Source organism: Labeo rohita, chromosome 8, assembly GCF_022985175.1.
Source record: "Labeo rohita strain BAU-BD-2019 chromosome 8, IGBB_LRoh.1.0, whole genome shotgun sequence".
Lineage (NCBI taxonomy): Eukaryota > Metazoa > Chordata > Actinopteri > Cypriniformes > Cyprinidae > Labeo > Labeo rohita.
The window spans coordinates 37,487,465-37,512,398 of record NC_066876.1 but is presented as its reverse complement, the minus strand read 5'-3'; the positions used below and the strand labels follow the sequence as shown (position 1 = coordinate 37,512,398).

The 24,934-nt window shown below is 33.0% G+C and overlaps 1 protein-coding gene across 5 annotated transcripts in view; it reads right to left on the bottom strand.

The window, feature by feature from the left end:
- Window positions 1-152: 152 nt before the first annotated feature.
- The window catches only part of plxnb3 (plexin B3), a 110,066-nt gene continuing 85,284 nt past the window's right edge, over window positions 153-24,934 (bottom strand). For all 5 annotated transcript variants that reach the window (XM_051117166.1, XM_051117168.1, XM_051117170.1 and 2 more), the window contains exons 13-35: window positions 22,719-22,885; window positions 20,296-20,447; window positions 19,933-20,199; window positions 18,300-18,473; window positions 17,864-18,008; window positions 17,378-17,614; window positions 15,772-15,930; window positions 12,932-13,080; window positions 12,670-12,770; window positions 11,034-11,251; window positions 10,363-10,541; window positions 9,054-9,120; window positions 8,631-8,777; window positions 8,376-8,535; window positions 8,179-8,282; window positions 6,560-6,641; window positions 6,264-6,430; window positions 5,962-6,122; window positions 4,103-4,250; window positions 3,864-3,928; window positions 3,673-3,748; window positions 1,581-1,655; window positions 153-1,498 (exon numbers count right to left, since the gene is read on the bottom strand). In XM_051117166.1, coding sequence (XP_050973123.1) covers window positions 1,394-1,498; window positions 1,581-1,655; window positions 3,673-3,748; window positions 3,864-3,928; window positions 4,103-4,250; window positions 5,962-6,122; window positions 6,264-6,430; window positions 6,560-6,641; window positions 8,179-8,282; window positions 8,376-8,535; window positions 8,631-8,777; window positions 9,054-9,120; window positions 10,363-10,541; window positions 11,034-11,251; window positions 12,670-12,770; window positions 12,932-13,080; window positions 15,772-15,930; window positions 17,378-17,614; window positions 17,864-18,008; window positions 18,300-18,473; window positions 19,933-20,199; window positions 20,296-20,447; window positions 22,719-22,885 — 3,305 coding nt within the window. In that variant the 3' untranslated portion in view covers window positions 153-1,393. The remainder of the gene's footprint in view (window positions 1,499-1,580; window positions 1,656-3,672; window positions 3,749-3,863; window positions 3,929-4,102; window positions 4,251-5,961; window positions 6,123-6,263; window positions 6,431-6,559; window positions 6,642-8,178; window positions 8,283-8,375; window positions 8,536-8,630; window positions 8,778-9,053; window positions 9,121-10,362; window positions 10,542-11,033; window positions 11,252-12,669; window positions 12,771-12,931; window positions 13,081-15,771; window positions 15,931-17,377; window positions 17,615-17,863; window positions 18,009-18,299; window positions 18,474-19,932; window positions 20,200-20,295; window positions 20,448-22,718; window positions 22,886-24,934) is intronic.

Below are 24,934 nucleotides of genomic sequence, written 5' to 3'. Positions count from 1 at the left end.
AAATTTACCCTGATCTTCAAATTCCAAAAGTTTTCACCCCCGGCTCGTAATGCATCGCGTTTCCTTCTGGAGCATCAGTGAGTGTTTGAATCTTCTGTAATAGTTGCATATGAGTCCCTCAGTTGTCCTCAGTGTGAGAAGATGGATCTCAAAACCATACAGTCATTGTTGGAAAGGGTTCAAATACACAAAAAAGCTGAATTTGTGGGACCTGAAGGATTTTTCTGAAGAACAGCAGCAGTTTAACTGTTCAGGACAAACATGGGACTCATGAACAACTATCACTAAACAAAAAAACACAGCTGTGGATCATTCAGGAAACAACAGTATTAAAAATCAAGCGTGTGTAAACTTTTGAACATGGTCATTTAAAAAAAATTCAAGTATTATTTTCTCCTGTGGACTATGTGTAAACGTCTTTTATGTGAAATATCTTATTCAGGTCATGCGTTTTGTACGACCCCTCTTATTTTGGTACAATATTGCAGATTCGGCAAGGTGTATGTAAACTTTTGACTTCAACTGTATTGAACAATTCTGAGAAATTCCAGATATGAGACACTAACAACAGCGGAAAACCTGAAAACTGTGACCTTTTTTGCATGCACACCTAAAGCTACACAACAACGTGCACACACAAATATTGTGCTCTTATAACTTGTTATGGCACTTGTGTGCATAGACTTACTCTACAGTCCCTGTAAAAGCGTAATACTTGTTTTGATCTGCAATACTAATGTAGAAATGTTAGTACAAAAGGTAAACACCACATGGCCGAGGACAGTCTTTGAGTTTGGGCTTTGATTGTGAACATTTCTAAACTTGGAAGCAAATACTCCATGTACAGTTGAAGTAAATGAGGGATTTGTCCGCAGCGCTAACAAGACGTGTCAGTTCGTGAAACTCCATACAACGGATCTGATCACTTGAATGGAGATAAAAATGGTATAAAATGTCTCAGCTTGTCACAATATGTGAGAGCTGCTTCAGTAGTGTCATTAAAATAGCCTTGTGTTAGAATTTGAATTAGTAAACTTCACATATACAGCAGAGCCTTTCAGACAAAAACATGACAATTAAACATGCACACACACACACACACACACACACACACACACACACACACTCTTCCCATCAGTCAATACTCCTGTGAGTTGTTCAGAGCCTCAGTCTGAAAAGCAATCCTTCCTCCAATAAAATTCCCATTAAGGTTTTATCGGAAGAATGTGATCATTACTTCATTTCCTGTTCCCTTTTGTTAAGAATATGCAGGAGGTTTATGTGAACGGTTGTGGAAGCACACGAGTGTTTGGCGTTGTGGCTGCGTTTCATCGGCCGATCACATGATAAGACGTGGTTATTGACGAGCTTAGACGAGGTGAAAGGTCAAAGCCTAAAGGTCAGTGACTTTATTCTCCACCAGGGCGGCGACCTGCTGAAGCCGATACGCCAGCTGCATCTTCTGACCCGCAGCGTCTTCTTCCAGAGACATGATAACCTGCACACAGCGCAGTACGATGGACATATTAATTCGCTCCAGCACAAATATCAGAAGAAGCTTATTTCGGTCCCATACTGACCTGGTCGTAGTATTTGTTGATGTACTTGTACAGCTCATGCAACGCCACCAAACTGTTCATCTCAGATGCGAAGCTCTAAAACAAGACCGTCAGCAGAATATTAAAATAGGCTTAAGTGTCCTTGACAAAGAAAAGGAAAAATCTTTTGAAAAGGAAGGAAAATCGTAAATAAAAAAAACTAAAATCGCATATTTCATTAATCCTTAAATACAAGTAGGAGCACAAAAAGTAAATATATTTGTACAAAAAATAGCATTAATTTTACTAATATCATGAATTATTAATTCCAAAAATAAGCTTAATATTTGACAATTCTTACATTTTAATTGTCACCTTGCATTAACATGGTGTTTTTTTTATACAAATATCACACATTAATTTTTTATACTTTACAATTATTAATTTAACAAGTACCACATGACACAAGTAATACCACATGACTTTTTTCTTAAAACAAATATCTATGTATTTATTTCACAATTATTACCTTTAAAAGTTCATTAGAAACCACCAGACAAAGTATTTTTGATTTAAAAATATTTTAAATATTCTAAAATGATTAATTTAAAACAATTGTACTGCCACATGACATTTAAATATCATGTACTATTCATTCAAAAATATATTTTATATTTTACAATTATTAAAAAAAATGCACATCAACATGACTTAAATATCATGTGCTATTCATTCAAAATTGTTATATTTTACAATTATTAATATTTTTTTTTTTACAAATATCATGTATTTCTAATTAAAAAATGTGTTAAATATTTTATAATTACTCATTTAAAAATTACACACCACATTCAAAAATATTTGTAATTCATCTTACAAATATCATGAATTATTAATTCCAAAAATATGTTTAATATTTAACAATTATCAATTGTAATTGTCACATCACTTTGACATTGTGTTTTTTTGTTTTTACAAATATCATGAATTATTAATTCAAAAATATTTGTAATACTTTACAATTATTAATTCAACAAGTCATACCACATTACTTTTTTTTTAGAATGTTTTAATATAATGTATTATTAATTAAAGAACATTTTTATTTCACAATTATTATCTTTAAAAATGTACAAAATGTACAAAACCACAAGACAAAGTATTTTTATAATAAATATTATTAATAAGTAATATATTTTAAACATTGTAAAATTATGAATTAAAAAAATATTATTCATTTCAAAATATTTTTTATATTTTACATTTATCAATTTAAAAAATTGTCACTCACATGATCTTTTAATATCATTTACTAATCCTAAAATATTTTTTACAATTACAGTTATTTTACAATTACTAATTCAAAAAGTTACACACCACATTTAAAAATGTAATTTATTTTAATATAATTAATTATTCATTCAAAAAATATGCTTAATAGCTGACAATTAGTAATTTTAATGGTCACCTCACACTGACATAGTGATTTTACAAATATCATGAATTATTAATTCAAAATATTTTGAATACTTTACAATTATTAATTTAAAAAGTCATACCACATTTTTATTTTTAAAACAAATATCATGTATTATTAATTCCAAAACATTTTTATTTCACAATTATCTTTAAAGAAACCACAAGACAGTTCATTCAAAAATATTTTTTATATTTTACAATTAATAATTTAGAAAACCGTCACACCACATAGACTTTTAAAAATAACGTATTATTTATTCCTAAATATTTGTATATTTTTACAATTATTGTTTTCACAAATATGTACTACTTATTAAAAAAATAGTTGTAATATTTTACAATTGCTAATTTAAAAAGTTACACACCATATTTTCCAACCTGAGAGTAAATAAATAAATCAAACAGATAAATCAAAATTCTGAATTTTAATTCAGAAATGACTAGCACGCCCATCACAGTCACTGCATGTGTGAATTGCAAATGTATGTTTGAACAAATGAATAAGACAATGAATGAGTGTCGAGCCACTGACCCTTAAACCAGACATTTAATTCCAGACTCTTAATGCGGTTTAATACTTCTGGCCCCTGCTGTGTGTTAAAACATAAAACCACAGTTCAAATGTAATTTAGAGCAGAATAAAACTCCATCTCACCCCTGACAGCTCTGTGAGGGTTGAATTCATTTCCTGGTAACAGCCAGACACGGCGTTATGAATATCACTGTAGTACCTGCAGGAGAGGAAGAGGTTTTAAAACACTGAATATCACTTCCTGTGTCTATTTCAGCACTAATAGATGTGTTTGGAAAAGGCTGCATCGCCGTAAATCGCTTCGATTTTCTCACCTCTCCACCAGCTGCTTGTATCGTGGGATTTCTCGGGCGTACAACAGCTTATTCACTGGAGAATCCTGAAGGACAAGACACAAGACAATGAGCTCTTTCAGTGCTGCGGCATCTTTCAGCTGCTTCTTATTTCCTTTTTCTCCCTTTCCTGCCCTTGTTCATCTTCTCGCTCTACATGCGCACTCTTACTATAATGAGGTCACAGCTAGAGAGGTCAAGAGGTTAATTGCCGTACTGACCCGGCCCACTTTGTGCTCGGATGTAGTGCAGGAATCAATAAAGGTCTGTGCGATAACGGAAAGGACGGCGTCCACGCTATCCGTCACCTGCACGTCAAAGACGAACTGAGGATTCTTCAAGATGTTGACCCAGAAGCGCAAAGGTAAACTGCAGGCGGAGGGAAGGCAAGAATGCATTTTAATTAACATTCAACATAACAAACACAGACACCATCAGGGTTTTCACACTTTCCGCTCAATGAATTTCCATGACCTTTCCAATCATTTGCAATTACTGAGTAAGGATTTCTAAAAATCTATTCAAATTCAGAATTATTCACTAATTAATCATTTCTTAGACTTCATTTCTGACCCAATTTGACCAATTGACTGGGGCAAAAATTAATTTGCTCACTTTTTTTTTTTTTTTTTTTTTTTTTTTTACACAAAAGCAAATTTTGCACAAAACAAAGAAATATTACAAAACTGAAATGTGTATAAAAATGTATATTCATCATAAACATTTTTTTTTTATTATCTATGGTTTTCTAAAATGTATTCCATCGTAATTCAGATTAATTCAGCAATAAATAATTTAAACCAATTAGTTCATCCAACTGATTGGGTGGGGAAAAAAAAAAAAAAAAAAAAAAAAAAAAAAAAAAAAAATCAAAAGAAGTATTTGCTACATTTTTTACAAGAGAAAAAACTAGATAATGAAATATTTTCAGGACTGTTTCATGATATTTGCAGTTCTTTATAATTATTTATTAAGTCATTCAAATGCATTCAAATGAATCATTTAGACCAATTCAAAAATAATAATTCAGTCGCAAATCAGACATCAACGTGTCTTGCAATAATTGTTTATTCTACAAAAGCAATATTTAGCTAATGGATATTTTAGAAAAGTGCAAGTAGAAAAATGCATGTATTTGTACTGTATAAAATGTTTGAATCAAAGATTTCTACTGTTAATGACCAATTAATTTCAATCATTTCATCAGGCATTTAGTGGTTAAATATTTATATATTAGCAGATTACTCATTAATTAAACGTCTATAGATATTTGTAAGATAAAAATATACACTACCAGTCAAAAGTTTTTCTTAAAGAAATTTCTTCTGCTCACCGAGCCTGAATTTCTTGCAGGAAAAACAGCACAACAAGAAATATTTTTACTATTTAAAACAACTTTTTTCTATTTGAATATATTTTAAAATGTAATTTATTTCAGTGATTTCAAAGCTGAATTTTCAGCATCATTACTCCAGTCTTCAGTGTCACATGATCCTTCACAAATCATTCTAATATTCTCATTTGCTGTTCAAGAACATTTATTATTATTTATATTATTATTTTAATATTATTATTTACATTATTATTAATAATAATTATTATTAAAATATATTCATATAGAAAACAGTTATTTTAAATATTAAAAATATTTCACATTTGTACTGTTTCTGCTGTATTTTGGATCAAATAAATGCAGGTTTGATTTAAAATCTTACTGTTCAAAAACGTTTGACTGGTAGCGTATTTAAAATATGCAAAAAATAATAATTAATAAATAGATTTCTATGGGTTTTCTAGACCTTAAAACCATTCTCTGATAATTCCCAGTTTTTCTAATAACCCTGGAACCATAAATAAATATAAAAATCAGATTAAATAAGATTGATGTTTTAAAATATAGCACCAAACATATTAAACAAATTAAAAAAAAAATTAAAGTAAATGAAAATTTTCCCCCCAAATGTCATATTTAATCCCAGTTCCTATGCCTGAGTATTAGAGTTTTATTAAAATTCTTCATTAATTTTTTTTTTTTTTTTTTTTTTTTATAAAACTAGGAGATGTGGGAAATACTGCCGACCTGTTTGTTTTCCAGATGTGAACGGTCTCTGGGTCATCGATCCCGTGTTTTTCTGCCATGTCGTCCAGGAAGTCAAAGAAGAATCTGACTGCGATGGGTGGAGGCCGTTTGGTACTCAGTATGGCTACAAAGACATCGTCTACAAACTTCTGCAGAGTGCCCTGGAGATACACATTTGTAAACACAGAGCAGCTTTCGATCACACTGACAGTCAGCGGCGGAAGACTGATCTCAAACAAACGGGAGAAACGGCAGGATTTGTTTGATGTTTAAGATGACTCGACTGCAAACATCTCACGTACCTTCATTGAAAGCAGTCGTGTAAGGTAGATCTCAGGAATGGCTTTTGCCCGCTCCCTCTCTCTCATGCTGCTCTTCCTGTGTTTGGGGATCTCGGGGTCCTCGCTCGGCTTCACCAGATGCCACAGACGAAGACCTTCTTCCTCCTCTCCCTCCAGCATGGGAGTTTCTACAGCAAGACCAGATATCAAGAAGAGATTTATCAGTTTTTGCTCTCTGATGGTCAGTAATGAAGTGAATAGAGTGTGAAAGTGATGGACATTTACTTTTGATTGACCAAAAAAAGGATTAAACTTACTCTCTCCAGTCTGGTAGAACTGATTTACTCCAAGAGAACTCTGGGAACGAGGGATTAGGGCCACAGTGGCCCCATCGGGTACCTGAAAAGAGAAAAGAGAGAGGTGTCGAGCTAAATCAAGTCAACCAAACAAATAGTAAAATAAACCAACTAACCAATTTACTCAAAAAAATGAACCAATTAACTAAGTCGACAAAATTAACCAAATACATTAAGAAAAAAAAAAAAAAAAAAAAAAAATCAACCAATTAACTCACAAAATCAAACAAAAATCAAACCACCTCACAAAATCAAACAATCAGCTGACAAAAACCAACCAATTTACTCTATTAAAAAAAAAAAAAAAATCAACCAATTAACTCAATCGACAAAATTAACCAAAAAAAAATTAATTAAAAGAAAACAAACAAAAAAAAACAATGAACCGGTTAACTCACAAAATCAAACAAAAATCAGTAAACCACCTCAAAAAATCAATCAAAAAAATACATTTGTAAAATCAACTAAATCAACTTACAAAATCAACCAAAAAAACACTTGTCAAATCAACTAAACAATCAACTCACGAAAACCAACCAACTCAAAAATAACAACTACAAAAATCAATCAACCGACTCACAAAATGAACCAAACAATAAATTCAGCATGCAAAATCAATCAGTTAACAAAATCAAAACAATCAATTCACAAACTCAACTCCCAAAATCAATCAAATGTATAAAATCAACCAAAATCAGACAACAAAAATCAGTCAACGAATTCACAAAATCAAACATCTGACTCACAAAATTAACCAATTAACTCACAAAAATCAATCAACTCAAAAAAATCAACCAACTAAAAAAAACAAACAAACAACAAAACCAAATCAAAACCAACTCACAAAATCAATTGACTTTCAATTGACAAAATTAACCAAACAATAAATTCAGCATGCAAAATCAATCAGTTAACAAAATCAACCAAACAAATGTATAAAATTAACCAACCCACAAAAATCAACCAACTGAAAAAAAGACAACAAAACCAATCAAGTGATTCACATGTTCAATGGACTCACACAAAATTAACCAAACAAATGTATAAAATCAACCAATTAACGCACAAAATCAAACAAACAATACATTTACAATTTTAACCAATCAGCACACAAAACCAATCAGTCAACTTACAAAATCAATCAATTCACAAAATCAACCAAACAATAAATATATAAAACCAACCAATCAACTCACAAAATCAATCAACTAAAAAAGAGAAATCAACCCACGAAATCAACCAATTAACTCACAAAAATCAAATCATCAACTCACAAAATCAACCAACCAATGCACAAACTCAACTAACCAACTCAAAAAATAAATAAATTAAAAAAATAAATAAATAAAATAAAAAATAAAAATCAACCAATTAACTCACAAAATCAAACACAAATCAATAAACCACCTCACAAATTTAACCATCCAACTCACAAAATCAGCTAACCAACTAACCAGGCTATTAATCAACCAACTAGTAAATCTACTAATGTAGCAACCCACAAATCAGCTAACCAACCCATTGGCAATCTGAATGAATTTCCACGTGAAACTACAGTCACAGTAAATGTCCCGCTGTACCTTGTAGTGCTGTAAAGTGTTGATCCGTTTCCAGCGACCCTGAACGATGGCTGTGACATCGTCGTCAGAAAGAGTCAGGTGACCCGCCTGGCCCGATCTCCACTCTGACAGAAAACAAAACACAAAACACGACGCTTTAACAAAAAAAACAAACGTAACAGTTGTGGCCACTCCAGATATATCCAGCAAAAGCGTACCAAGGTCGAGCGAGTCTGCGGCTGGTCTTTGGGAGTATGCTGCTCCTTTATAAATCTGGTCCAGGATTTTATCTTTAACCTGAGTGATGGTGTCAGTGTCCAGAACTTTAACAGGACAGGGCTGCACCTCAACACCGCTCTTCACCAGCACCGTCAGAGTCTGAGATGACAAACACAAACTCTGTCTTATTAGACTTGATCATTTAGGTCAACGGTTTGGTATAGCGTTAAGATGGAAGCATTACAGAGACGCACCACTGAGCAGTAGTCGATGTCCTCTCGGAGCAGGTGGCTGTCGTTGAGGGTTCGTTTGGCTTTGCCCGTCACCGCGTCCACTGGTCCTTTATCTACCTGGTATTTAATAGCCCTGTACAACTTGTAGAGAGGCTCACCAGCAACCTCCTGCTCAAAATACACCAAAGACAAATAAATATTTAATAATAATAATTTATTCTATTTTTTAAACATTTTTTCATTTTTTAAACTATTTTTACGTAATAAACAATAATGATTTTTACAAATATATATATATATACAAAATTTAAATACATGATTATTTTTAACAATAAATATTTGAATGAAGTTTTAAAACTATAAATGCAAACACTGATTTACTCTCATTATTCACTCTTAATCAACACAAATGCATAGAACTGAAGTCTTCACGTGCTCTGATACCTTGAGAAATGAGTAGAGACAGATGGACATCCAGTTGGTCAGCATCTTCTCCACAACCGTCTCCGTCCTACAGATGACGACATGTGAAATATCACTTCAGATTAGATCGACTATAATCAGATCAGGATGGATTTTTAACACAAACAAATGATGCACATGAGCTGGAACCTTGTTAAATTATTTCTGTCTGGAGTCTTCGAGACCCCAGCTAAAAAACATCAATAGAAGCAATTCATTTTGATAAGCTAGGAGTATCTTATTAGTCTGCTGATTATTACTTATTGAACAGTATTGAATGATGTGTTCTTGAAAACAGCACAATCAATCAATTTAAAGCTAGGCCAAATCTTCAAAAATATGTCTACTGGGTTTTTAATGAGGACAAAAACTAATAATGTGAATATATAAAAATGAATTAATAAAATAAATTAATTTCTAAAAATAAAAAAATAATTTCTTGTCATTTCTAGTAATATTTTAATTTAAAAAAAAAAATAAAGCAGTAAATATCAAGGCAACACATACACTGACGTTCAAAACTTTGGGATCAGGAAGATTTTTAATGTTTTTTAAAGACGTCTTTTCTGCTCATCAAGGCTGCATTTATTTGATTAAAAATACAGAAAAAAAACTGTAATATTGTGAAACATTATTGCAATTTAAAATAGTGGTTTTCAATTTGAATATACTTTAAAATAGAATTTATTCCTGTGATGCAAAGCTGAATTTTCAGCATCATTACATACATTAAATCATTCTGATATGCTGATTTATCATCGATGTTGAAAAAAAGTTGCGCTGCTTAAAATTTTATTTTTGGAATTAAAAGAATGTGTTTTTTTCAGTGCTTTTTTCTTGCTTTGAAAGAAATTAATACTTTTTATTCAGCAAGGATGTGTTAAATTGATAAAAAGTGATAGCAAAGACTTATATTGTCGGAAAAGATTTGTATTTTGTATAAATGCCGTTCTTTTTAATGTTTCATTCATCAAAGAATCCTGAAAAAATGACCAGATCCAAAAACAATTTTAAGCAACACAACTGTTTCAAACACTGATAATAAATCAGCATATTAGAATGATTTCTGAAGATTTCTGATGGCTGATGAAAATGTAACTTTGCTTCGCAGAAATAAATACATTTTTAGGAATGTTACAATAGAAACTGCTATTTTAAAAATGCAATAATATTTTTTGTATTTTTGATCAATAAATGGAACTTTAACGAGCATAAGAGATTTCGGTAGGTTGTTTTGGGTAAAACAGCGACAATAAACAAGCCAAATAAATCACAAGTGACCGTAAAATACCTGCGCAGCATGAGTTTGGGGTTCTTGGCCACGTACTGCTGCACTAGATCACCCAGCAGGGTTTTCATTACATCCGTGAAGTATTCCAGCTTATCGTGAAGGGCCATCGTGAGAAGGGAGGCGACGTAACCTCTGTCCCTCTGCGAGAAACTCTGCTGCGCCTCCAGAGTGTGAATGAACTGGAACCCAGAGGAGAGTTTACCTGCATTAATGCACTACAGGAGCACACTACTTCGACCAATTTCAATCAAACAGCTTGAGCTTTCAAAACACTGCAGTTGTAAAACATCTACAAAGCCTCAGACTGAGACGATGGATAAATATTTAAAATGCTGAAGTTCGACGCTGAGGTTTCTGCGCTGCCGCCTGACAGTTTGGCAGTTTAGACGCAGACAAAGCATCAAGAAAGAAGATAGCGACTGAGATTTCACAAAAAAAAGATAATAAAGAAGCCTCTTTCTGCTAAACAGGCATCCAGCTGCATCCAGTGCAAAATGAATATTACATTTGCTTTCCTTTTTATCTTTTGTTTACTCTTTGAGGTGAAATAACAGCTCCAAAAACAGCCACTGACGTGCTGAATGCGCCAGCGGCGTAAACACTGTAATTACACTTTTCCTCTACAGGAAGCTAGTGCCGAAGCGACAGCGAAAACAAGGCCCTTCGCTGACCCGTATAAGGAAGAGTCTGTTGTTGAGCAGGTTGTTGAGCTGACCCAGGCCCTGCTCCACCGTCTGTCGACGAGAATCAGGCAAATCCAGATTCTGACTCAGCGGCGCGCCCTTCTGGCCGGGGAAGAAAACGCGCTCTGCGTACGTGCGGTAATCCAGAAAGGGGATGCCGGGACCGCCGACGTCACTGCTCAAATCCATCATCTCCGTCATCAGATCTGGAGGGCGGGAAAAAGTCAGGGTAATGATGCATGTGATGGATATGATTAATGGAAAAATGTCTCAATTTGCATATATAAAAAGCGCATGTCATTAGTGCAAGCGGTTTATTTTCTTTTATTAGCAGCGTATCGGTTTCAATAAATTCATAAAAATAAAAAATTAACAAATATTTACCATGTTAACCATATTGTCCTCCCAAATACTATAATTACAACTGAAACTGTTACTACATCAATACAATGAAAATTTACAATGAAAAATCATGAAAACTTTTTTACACAATATAAAAATTCCTTGTTAAACTTAAATTTATCTAAATATAAAATTAAAATTAAAAAATGGTATATATTGATATGAATAATTTTATTTTATAATTATTATATAATATACAGTAACTATATTTTTATATTTTATATATAATATAATATAAAATATAATGTATAAATAATATATATAAAAGTATATATAAATAATGATAGTTATCATTATTAATAATTAAGCACTCAATAATAAATAAATTAACAAATTATTATTATATTATAATATTATATAACTAATATATAATAATAATAATAATAATAGTATTATAAAAGTATAACATTATTATATATTATTGGCTATAAAATTATATCAAAATATCTGTAATATAATGTATAAAAAGTATATATAAGTATTTATAATGATAATTTATTATTATTTGTTGTTGATTTATTATTGAGTACTTAATTACTGATAATAGTAATAGTAGTAATAATAATTATAAAAAATTACTTTTATATACAGTTTGTATACATTGTATTTTATATTCTGTTATATATATAAAATAAAATATAAGTAATATATAATTATACAATAATTATAAAATAGAATTATTCATATATTATTGTTATTAATAATGTAATAATACCTAATGATATATATATATATATAAAATAGTAGTTACATAATAATATTTATAATAATTTGTTGTTGATTTTTTTATCGAGTGCTTAATTATTAATAATAGTAATAGTAACAATAATAATAATTAAAAAAGGTAGATATACTTTTTATACATTATATTTTATATTCTATTATATATAAAATCTAAGAAAATAATTATATAATACTTATAAAATAGAATTATAAAATAAAAATATATATAAAATTCTATTTTTTTTTTTTTTTAAAGTATTCCATATAAATATTCACATACAATATTACTATTCATATATAGTCTATTAGCCATTGAAAAGGTTGAGTTTTTTTTAACAAACAGACGGTAAAATTAACACTTCACAACACATCATAATCTCAAAATGTCCAGATATCAGCAGTTGAATCAGCCTCACTAGTACATCAGTCTATAACCGATGTTTACCACGGTATATTATAGTTAAGACAAACTGCACGGATGAAGAAAGTGTTGCCATACCAGTGAACTCTTTCCTGCACTGGTCTCCAACGTTTATCTCCAGAGTCTCCAGCTGCACCAGAACCTTTTTATAGTCTCTCAGAGCTTGTTTACTCTTCCGCCTTTACAAACAGAGAGCGAGAGCAAACACAGGGTTACAGCGCTACACTCCACAAATGGATACCATTAGAATTCTCTCCGAGCGCTGGATGCGAGTATGTGGCTCATCGTCATGACGACAAGCCCAGAAGGGTGAGGAATCTGCCATGTGAATTCACTCTACCTGTACATGAGAATGATAACCAGCACGACGAGCACCACCACCGCGGCCCCCGCTGCCAAACCGATCTGAGCTGCCAAGGGCACCGAGGAGTGTAAATCATTGTCATACTGCACTGGACCCAAGTCAAAAGCCAAGCTTCCCATTAACACCTGAGTGAGACACACACACACACACACGTTAGCATGCGATCGCAAAATGAAGACACCCACAATCCTAAGCAGGTGTGATACAACACAGCATGAGCCAATAAATTACATTTTTAAACAGACAGGATCCAGGACGCAGTCGGTAGTAAAAACCTCATTTTCACAGCAGAGAAAATGATTTAACAGTAACATAAACCGTTCATGACAAACCTACTATGAGCTCTGAGATGATACAAGAACAAGCCAGAGAGACTTTAATTCATTTAAAAATCATGATTTTCATACGTTATTTGCAATGTTTCATGGACAGAGTTAGGGATGCACAATATTACAATTCTATCTGATAAACCTGATTTTATATATATATATATATATATATATACACACACAGTGTTGGGGAGCAACTAGTTACATGTAACAGAATTACGTAATTTAATTACAAAATAAATGGAATTGTAATTAGTTACAGTTACTGAGAAAAAATGTGTAATTAAATTACAGTTACTTTTGAAAAATGCCAGTGATTACAAAGGGGATTACATCTGAATTTTTCACACCCCCACTTACAGATTTAACTGACTTCTTTCATAAATTGCATTGACTGCTCTAAAATTAGACACCAGTGTTTCAGGAGTTTAGGACATAGAATAGGACACATGCTTATTCCATAACTGTTTTATTTCCTATTTGGGTTTATGCATAAACTTTATTTTTTAAGACTGTTTTTTCCAAGGCATTGTTAGATGCTAGTGTTTTCTGTCATAACTATACAAACATTTGATTTCAAACCCAGTATCATAGCTATTAAACTATTTCTTGTTATGATGTTATTTATGTCATGATTTTGTTATGACATACAGCGCAAGTTCGAGTTCGATTCCCGTCTCGAGGTCCTTTGCCGATCCCGCTCCCCTCTCTCCTCCAGCTCTTTCCTGTCATCTCTCTACTGTTCTATCACAATAAAAGGCATAAAAAGCCCCCGCCAAAAAAGTAAAAAAAACAGTCTGAATTTGTGGTGGCTGTGCTTTAAATTAAATTATTCCACAGCTCAGGCTCAATCGGGGCAACTTAAGTCGGTGCTATATGCTTGATCATTTTTCTTGGCGGAAGCTTTGCGTTTGGTTAGCTAATAAAATATTAAACCTTAATTCAATATTATGTGGACAATTTCTTAATTCTGTCATCCTGGTATCGTGGACTTGCTCTGCTGCTGCCATTTTTTTGTTTTTTGTACACTGTAAAGGATTATAAGATAACTAACAAACTAGTACTACTACTTAATTATTTATGTGGTTAAATGTTGTGTAAGAAAACTGGTATGACTGCACTGTATCCCTCAAATGTCTAGTTTGAACTTGCCATTTGCCAGCAACTGATTTCTCCATGGAAGCTTTGCATTCAAATATTTCAAATCAGATCAGTGTTTCGTGTCTAATAATTTTGACACGAAACATCTAAATAATCTATCAAGCAGCTGTGTGATAAGTGAGATAATGTACATTCAGCCAGTTGTTATCACAAAATAAAAATGTATATTATCCCTTACTTATTATAATCTTAATTCAAGTGATAAAGGATTCTGAAAGTCTGACAGTAATCAGTGTTGAACACTACTGTAAGGTTCACTCTGTCTGGTTTAAATGTTTCAAAATCATTAACAGTTGAAAATATTAGAAATTTGGAAAAGTAATCAAAAAGTAATTAAAAGTAACAAGTTACATTAATAAAGTAATTGAAAAGTTACACTACTTATTACATTTTAAATCAAGTAACTTGTAATCTGTAACCTATTACATTTCCAAAGTAACCTTCCTAACACTATATATATATATATATATATATTTATTTATTTATTTATTTATTTATATTTATATTTATGGTAAAAATAAATAAAATTATTGAACAATACATTTAAATAATATTTTAAATATTTACTTTATTTACTAATAAATTGAATTGAATTTTTATTTTTTAGTGTATGTTTATTTTGCCAATAAAAACTACAATTACTTGTTTTAAAAGTGAATGTCATTTAAATTATAATGCATTTAAAATAATTTCCATTATGCAAATTGTGACATAATTGTTATGTAACTATTAGCAAATATCAAAATATTAATTTACATTAATGTTACTATTAGCAGTGCTGGGGAGTAACTAGTTACATGTAACAGATTTATGTAATTTAACTGCAAAATAATTGTAACTGTAATCTGTTACTGAGAAAAAAATGTTTAATTACATTAGTTGAAAATTTAGAAAAGTAATCAAATGTAATCAATTACATTACTTTAATAAAGTAACTGAAATAGTTACACTACATTTTAAAACTACATTTTAAATAGGGTAACTTGTAATCTGTAATCTATTACATTTCCAAAGAAACCTTCCCAACACTGACTGTGTTAGTTAAATAACAGCAAAGGTAATTTAAATATAAAAATAGTGGAAATTAGCATGCACGAAGTCTGATGGGACTTTTATAACGCTCTATTAAACACCAAAAACATTCAGAATGGCTGTGATTTTGTCACTTCAAGCAGCTTTCACTTTCTGTGTGGATAGAAAAACTGTGATGCTCAAAACTTGTGATGTTACACCCAGACAGACTGTATCTGATAATTGCACCTGAATAAAAAAAGAACCTTTTGCATATGTTCAGAACTGAAAAACTGACGCTAGATACAGACTGACCTTAAGTCTGGGTAAGTCGCTGTCGTCCAGGGCGAGAGGCTGTTCCTCAGGTGGTTCGCAGTACAGGTGTGTGTTATCCAGAGTCTTGACGTCACACTCTTTGTCCCCTAGCCGGGCCACAACTTCCTCTTTGCTCATAGCCAGTGTCAGTCCCTTACCCTTCAGACACAAAACACACGTCCTCAGTCACAGAGACTAAATTACACCTGTTTTTGGTGCAGAAAACACAAGCGGAACTAAAATAAAAAAACTATTAAAAAGATTTTTGTTAAGAGAAATAAAGCTGAAATAAAGTATAATAATATAACACAATAAAAAAAATGCATTAAAAACTTTTTACAAAAAAAAAATTAAAATCAGTCAGTTGCTGTCTCTCTTCACATATATATTTGTAGCAATAGCCAAAAATACATTGTATGGGTAATACATTTTGATTAGTAATATATCTATTGCTAAAAACTTCATTTGGACAACTTTTAAAGGTGATTTTCTCAATATTTTGATTTTTTTGCAATCTCAGATTGTAGATTTTCAAATAGTTGTATCTCAACCAATTATTGTCATATCCTAAAAACCATACATCAATGGAAAGCTAAATTTCAATTTCAAAAAATGTAACCTTATGACTGGTTTTGTGGTCCTGGGTCACATATATATATTTATACATACAGCATCAATACATCGTCACCAAACACCACGTTCGTACAGATACTGTAAAACAAAATTCCAGGACTTTTAAGGACATTTCAAGCAATACTTTTTAGATTTTCAAGGACTTCAATCAGAGATCTCACTTATCAAACAATGTCTTTTCTTTCAAATTCTTAAAAAAAAAAGAAAGAAAAGAGAAATAAAAATATACTCATATATATATTTTATATACATTTCCGATCTTCTGAGCGCGTAGATCATTTGATTTGAATCATTCAAATCACAAAATGATTTATGAACCCGCTCTTATCTAAATCAAATGATTCGAGATACGTGATTTGAAATCCCGTTCTGAAACAAATGATTTGTGATCTCATGTTCTCCCTCAACTTCAGAATCGTCCTATATCACTGTTTTACCTTTTTTGTTAAGGGTGTTTGATCTTCTTTGCATGTTCACTTTGTAAACACTGTGTCTGTACTTCTGCAGTGATGTAGGATGATTCTGAAATGATTTTTGAAGTTGAGGGAGAAAATACGACTGGAGTTTTTCGACAAACCCGAACTGTCTTGAGTTCAGGAAGAGCAAGACAAGATGAGTGTTTGACATTAAAAAGTATTTAAATTGTATTTTTTTAAATGAAAATAACCGATGGTTTCGCAAGATAAGACCCTTCTTCCTCGGCTGGGATCGTTTAGAGTCTTTGAAGCTGCATTTAAACTACATTTTGGAAGTTCAAAATCGAGGCACCAATGAAGTCCATTATATGAAGAAAAATGCTGAAATGTTTTCCTCAAAAAACATAATTTCTTTACGACTGAAGAAAGAAAGACATGAACATCTTGGATGACAAGGGGGTGACTACATTACACGTGAATCGAAAAAGGTGTATATTTATACTAAAATTCCACTGGTGTACCATCAATGAAACAGAAATAAACAGAAATGCAATCACCTCTACTGCCAGGACTCCTCCAGGTTTGAATCGGATGGGTGTTTCTCTGGACTCACTGTTGAGCTGGAATAAGTCTGGGTTTGGATGGTACGTGAACGGCTTGTTCTTGATGGTGTTGAAGTCGATGTGCACGTTGTCCATCTCGAACCACACTCGCACAATCCTGGATTTCGGCTCCACCGCTGGGCTCTTGCAAATCATCCGCTCTGAGGTCACGTTGGTGCACAACTCTTGAATCTGAAGACAGAAAGAAACATTCGCACTTACTGCACCTCCGAGAACATTCCCTTTCATGTGCTTGGAGTGTGAACGAGCTCAGATTTAGTCAAGTACATGATTAAACCATCTCTGGATAAATATTTGAACCTCTGAGAATGAATCAAATGTATAAGTCCTGTTTGCATGAATTTTAAAAAGGAATTCTGTGTCTGATATGCAAAACTGGTCGAAACAATCTGTGAAATGAGTTTTCTGACTTTTTTTTACCATAACCAAGTCATTCCCGACTGAAACGTGGGTGTGTCGACGTCTTCTGGCTTTTGACCTCTCTCTGGACTCAAAAGAGACTGACATCTTCGGCTGCTGAACGACATTCAGGTTTTGGCCGGTCACTTGTATAAGACGCCCACCCCTAAAATTTCAATAAAAACGTTTTGATCAACGTCATGTTGAAAGAAAATATTCTGAAGAATGTTGGTAACCGAACAGTTGACAGTAGCTACTGACTTCCATAGTGTTTTTTCCATACTACAGAAGTCAGCAGGGGCAAGTGACTTTTTAGTTACCAACTTTCTTCAAAAAAATTCTTCAATCTTTTGTGCTGGAAGGAGGAAATTCATACAGGCTTGGAACAACTTGAGGGTGAATAAGTGATGACAGAATTGTCATTTCTATGCGAACTATAAGACTTGAGCGCACGTACCCCCAGAAACTCTCTGCAGGTGTTGCATCAGTGATCGCTGGGTCTTCCATATAGCTGAAAAGGACACTTTCCAAAATCCTCTCTGCTTTTCCAAACACAACTCTGACTGGCACTCTTCCAGTTTGGTTGGAGTGACTGGTGCGACAAATCATGTGTGTGTCACTCACTGAATCACTTGCAAAAAAACAGAGAAAGAAAACAGACAAATGCAACTTACAGTGTCTTTTCAGTCAATTTCATATTTTTGGTCTACAAACAGATGAATGATATTGAGTGCTGTAGGAATGAAACTTGTCATTTTTTTATTTTTATTTATTTTATTTTATTTTTTGATTGATGTTTTGTAAATGTTCTGCTTAAGAAAAGAAAAAAAGAAAGATACGCACTCTGAAGTTCTGAATTGAATCAAAAGATTCACAAATCCGCTTAGAAGTTCTGATCTAAATTAAATGATTCGTGATTCATGCTCCGCAGTCGCATGGAAAAGTATGTGGAAACTATTCAAAGTTCTGATCATTTGAAAGCTATGAAAACTGTATCTCTGTATTCATCCTTTATGACTTCTTAAGATGTAATTTTATTACCTTGTTTTTTTTTGTTACCCTGGCCACAAGTCTGTGTGTATTCCTGTATTTGTTTTATCATTTTACTTAGTGTATAATCGAACTGTCTTGATGTTTTGATATATGTATTGTTTAATAAATGAATAAAAAAACACTCGTAGTTGCGAACCATGATTTCAGACCGGGACTTTTGAGCGTGGATTGCAAATTATTTGATTGGCGAAATGATTCGTGAACCCGCTCTGAAGTTCCGACCTGAATCAAAAGATTCACAAACCCGCTCAGAAGTTCTGCAATCAAAAGATTTGTGAAAAGCGCTCCGAGATCCGGATTTGAATCAAATGATTTGCAAAAGCGCAAAGTCCCGATCTCAATCAAATGACTCGCAAACCCGCTCCAAGGTTCCGATTTAAATCAAATGATTTGCGATCCGCGCTCCATAGACCCATCCTGAATAATGATTAACGAACCATCATTTCAGATCGGGACTTTGGAGCGAGAATCGCGAATCACTCATTTCGCAAAATGATTCAAGAAAACGCTCGGAAGTTCCGAAATCAAATGATTCGTGATAAGCGATTCGAGGCCCCGATGATAATAAAATGATTCCTGAACCTGAATGAATCAAACGGTTTGCGATACACGATCTGATTAGAGCGCTCTTTAAAACAGTGAATCATTTTGCGATGCAATGGTTAACTGAAGCAGAGAGTTTCGAAAAGCTCTGTTTCACCCATCACTATACACGTGCTTTTTAAAATCAATACAAGCGATATCGAAATTCTAAAACAAATGGCTCTTTTGATCTGCTGGTGTTTGCTAGTGAATCGCTTCAACCGAATGATCGAAGTCACGTGTCTGAATCAATCAGAGCGGTCCGTGCATAAACGACTCGAATGATTTGTTTTCTCTGTTCCTCTTTTCACGTCTTCAGTCATGTTTACACGACACTGTTTACTGCTAACTAGTGAAACACTCCATTAATATGATGGGCTGCATATTATTCTACAATAAAGCCAGTGGAAAAATCCAGTTGGGTTTTTTTTAATGGAAACCAGGGTGATGCTTACATGCGACAGGGCTTCGAGCCCAAGAAGGCCTGCAGGCCAGTGATTTGGTTGCTGCTTGGTTTCGTTCTTTGTCCCGTTAGGAGCTGCGACCCGTGGACCGTTAGCTTCGTGCCCCCAGCTAAAGGCCCTTTTTCCGGTACAATCCTGCTCAGCTGTGGATTCTGATATGAGAACGTCTGCTGGGACTCTCCTTTCTCTGAACCTCTGACGGTGATGACGACCGGTCCGGCTGTGACATTTGCGCTGGCCTGGAGCTCACACACAATGCTGAACACAAAACCAGAATTATGCACACATGAAATCTGACGCCAACGTGTCATCTTATTTGGTGCACTAAAAGTTATTTAAACAGAGCTGTTGTACCTGGTGGAAATGCGATAGGCTCCTGGCAGAGGACTACAGGTCACCCCTGCCACCGTCACTCCTGCCTGGATGTCCTGGAAGCTCTGGCCCAAATTCGATCCCTGGATCGTCAGCATAATGCCGCCCTCCAGTGGTCCGGTCAGCGGCTCGACCTGCCCACAGGTAAAAGTTTGAGACAACGACTCTCTAACATTTAATTGACTGTTTTCTAATACAGTGTGGCACACTGAACTTAACACAAATTGTAACATGTACAAAACACAGTGTGTCTTCATAAATATATGTTTGAAGACCAAAATTAGCACCCACCAACTGTTGCATGTGACTAATAGTTAGTTACTAGTGAGTAAAACGACCATTTTTCAGGAACAATAATAGGTTTAAATGGTAATGCAGTAACAACAGTTTGAGCCTCATAGGTTTTTAATCTTTTAAAGCTATGTGAGCAAATCAAATCAAAGAGACACTATGGGATATTAAAGGAGAAGTCGACTTCCAGAACAACAATTTACTAATAATGTACTCACCCCTTGTCATCTAAGATGTTCATGTCTTTCTGTCTTCAGTCGTAAAGAAATTATGTTTTCGAGGAAAACATTTCAGGATTTTTCTCCATATAATGGACTTCATTGGCCCCCCGATTTTGAACTTCCAAAATGTAGTTTAAATGCAGCTTCAAAGGCTCTAAACTATCCCAGTCGAGGAAGAAGGGTCTTATCTAGCGAAACGATCGGTCGTTTTTTTTGGAAAATAATTTTTTTTATACTTTTTAGGCACAAAAGCTGGTGTAGCACAGGCTCTGGGATGCGCGTTCACAACACTACGTACTATTGTATCAGGTCGAAAGGTCACGTGGAACTACAGACCCAGTGTTTACAAAGTGAACGAGCAAAGACTAAGAAAGTGCAAGTAAGTCAAACACTGTTTACAAACAAAAAGATACAACGATGTCGGACGATTCTGAAGTTGTAGGAGAAAATAAGATGGAGTGTTTCTCCATACTCAGTACACAGATGATTGATGAACTAAGAGTCATTTCGTTCATTTTAGCAAAATATAATTAAAATGTTACATGTTTCTTCCCTAACACATCTACTGCTTACACAAACGTTGATCACACTACAAACAAGACAAAACTATAATGCTATAAGAAACAGAAAAGATTCATTCATTGTTTACCTGGGTCTTTAGTCTATGATTAGCTCACCTCACCTCTCATCTGACAAGTTTTCGGGTTTGAGTCGTTCGTTCATCACGTGACGCCCCATAAGATGAACGAACCACTCGAAAAACACAAAGACTCCAAACAGGTGAACTAATTCCAGTACAGAACCTAATAGGATGTTGTGCATGCACAACTGAACGAATCACTCCCCGAGACGACTCGCTCTTCCCGAGTCACATTAAAGATTCGTTCAAAATGAAAAAATCGTTCAAGAACGACCCATCACTAATTCGTAGCATCGTGGACGCGCATCCCAGAGCCTGTGCTACACCAGTTTTTGTGCTTAAATAGTAAACAAATTTTTATTTTTCGTTTCGCTAGATAAGACCCTTCTTCCTCATCTGGGATCGTTTAGAGCCTTTGAATCTGCATTTAAACTACATTTTGGAAGTTCAAAATCGGGGCACCAATGAAGTCCATTATATGAAGAAAAATCCTGAAATACTTTCCTCAAAAACCATAATTTCTTTACGACAGAAAGACATGAACATCTTGGATGACAAGGGGGTGAGTAAGTTATTTGTAAATTGTTGTTCTGGAAGTGCAGTTCTCCTTTAAATCCAGTTTCTCCAGAAAAGATCCGTTTTGTCTGATACCAGAAACCAGTTAACACTGTATTTTTTCCCTGATACCCAACACTATATTACCTGTCTTCTATCAGCCTAAAGGGTTGACAGAGCATAAAAATGAACAGGGTTTATTAAATGATCTCTGTTGTATTTTTTTAATGCTCAGTTGGATCTGGCATGAATCCAACAAGTGTTGTTGTAGATGTCTGGTTGTGCATTTGAAGCTACACAAAAACACAGTTTGCTACTGAACACTCAAACAAAATCCTTACATCATTCAACACAAACCGTCCACTTATAAAAAAGATCAGTGACTATGATGACAGCTTTTGCCTTCACACTGACATTTATACATTCGGGAGAAGCTTTTATCCAAAAGTATATGCTTTATCGGTTCATGCATTCCCTAGGAATCGAACCCATGTCTTTGATGCTTTTGAGACACTGACAGGTTTATGATTATGCAAATGACAAAATTGGCTGTACGGTTCGTACAAATACTCAAGAGAAAAACTAAAGCTTAATTAATTCCCTTGAAAAGGAAATAACTCAAAATAAAGTTTCAAGGCTGGTGATGAATTTTCAATCTTCACCCACACAATTTAATTTTGCAGCGTGCATAAGTGTACCTCAGTGATTAGAGGAGGAGGACAGGTGTCCATGGTTCCACTGGTGCAGGATCGGTTATACACACAGCCGGGAGTTTTGTCGGCACACCACACACATCCGTAATTGGCCGCAACCGCACGACACTGGCTGCAGTCGGACTGTCCCACTGAGCAGTCGTACAGCTGCACTGTTGCACACACACATGAATCACAGTGAGATCACAGCCAACAACATACACAACTGTTACTCACTGCTACAATGATTCACTTGTTGCTGTGCGTGAGTCACTGGTTGTCAGAAATAGCAGAAGGTTCTCTATCTGTCTGTCTGTCTGTCTGTCTGTCTACAGTTTTAAAACAAGAAGAATGGATAAACATGCAATATATACACACTATATAAACATATTGCCATATATACACACACACTATATAAACATGATGTCATATATACACTTTAAATGCTGTTAAACTTTACAAAACTAATTTTATATATAGTATAAAAAGTTGTACATTTCTAACTATATATATATATAATTTGTGCTATATTTTATATATATCAAAGTTATATACTTTAAACTATATATATACACAAACAGACAAACACACATGGAGCATATTTTAAACTATTTTAAAATGTAAAATATTTTATTAAAATTTTAAATATTTAAAAATATGTTTTTACATAAATTACATTAAATTATATAATTTAAAACTGTAATGGTTTTTTTTACACACACACACACACACACACACATAACTATAATACTACATTGTATAAAATATATGAATGTATAATATCTAGATTAATCTGAAATATTAAAAATAGTATATTTTTCAAAACAGTATTTACAATCTAGCTGGTTTAAAACAACTGGCAAATATTAGGGCTGCAAAATGATTGATCGCGATTCATCACATTCAAAAGAAAAGTATGTTTACATACTATAAGTGTGTGTACTGTGTATATTTATGTATATATAAATACACATACATGTATACATTAAGGAAAAATATGTTAGATTTACATCAAAAATATTTATATATAATATAAATTATATAATAATATATAATTTAAAATGTTTAAATATATATAGAAATTTTTTTTAAATATATACACGTGTGTGTGTTTGTGTTTATATATACACATAATAAATATACACAGTATACACACTTATAGTACGTAAACAAACTTATTTTGAATGTGATTAGTCATTTTGCAGCCCTGGCAAATATATAATTTATACTTTATACTTACAATATTTACTAAGTTTTCCTACAATCAAAACAATAACCACTCGTGTCTTAGGACAACTTTGATTAACGTTTTTGATCCTCATTCAGAAAACTTCAAATGCTGACTACTGTATACAAACACACACACATTTTTAATTTTATTTATTTATAATTACTTTATAATTACTATTATGTATTTATAATTCATAATCAACTATTCTATAATAATTTATAATCATTGCTTTTTAAAACTAATGTTATTTTACACACACACAAACACACAATAAGTATACTATATTGTATAAAATATCAAATATATGAATATATAATATATAGATTAACATGAAATATTAACTGTTAAAATATTAACTGTTAAAAGATATTTAAAAATCTAAAAGTTTTTTTTATTTTAATGATTTTGTTATTTAAAACAGTAATTGTACTGTTATTTATATATACATACACCTTATAGAATTAATTATACTTAAATAATTATATTTTAAATAATTAAATATTTGCTTTGTGTTGGGGTCCTGATCATCCTGTGGGGTTTATTCTGTGATAACAAACAGCTGGATGTACATTATCCCTTACATATATGTTTTTTTAAATACATACAGTTATTAACCAAATGTGACCCTGGAGCACAAAACCAGTCATAAGGGGCAATTTTCTGAAATTGAGATTTATTCATCATCAGAAAATTGAGTAAAAAAGCTTTCCATTGATGTTCCATTAGGATATAACAATATTTGGCTAAGACACAACTATTTCAAAATCTGGAATCTGCAAAAAAAAAAATTGATTGAGAAAATCACCTTTAAAAGTGTCCAAATAAAGTTCTAAGCAATGCATATTACTAATCAAAAATTAAGTTGATATATTTACAGTAGGAAATTTACAAAATATCTTCATGGAACATGATCTTTACTTAATATCCTAATGATATTTGGCATAAAAGAAAAATCGATAATTTTGACCCATACAATGTATTTTTGGCTATT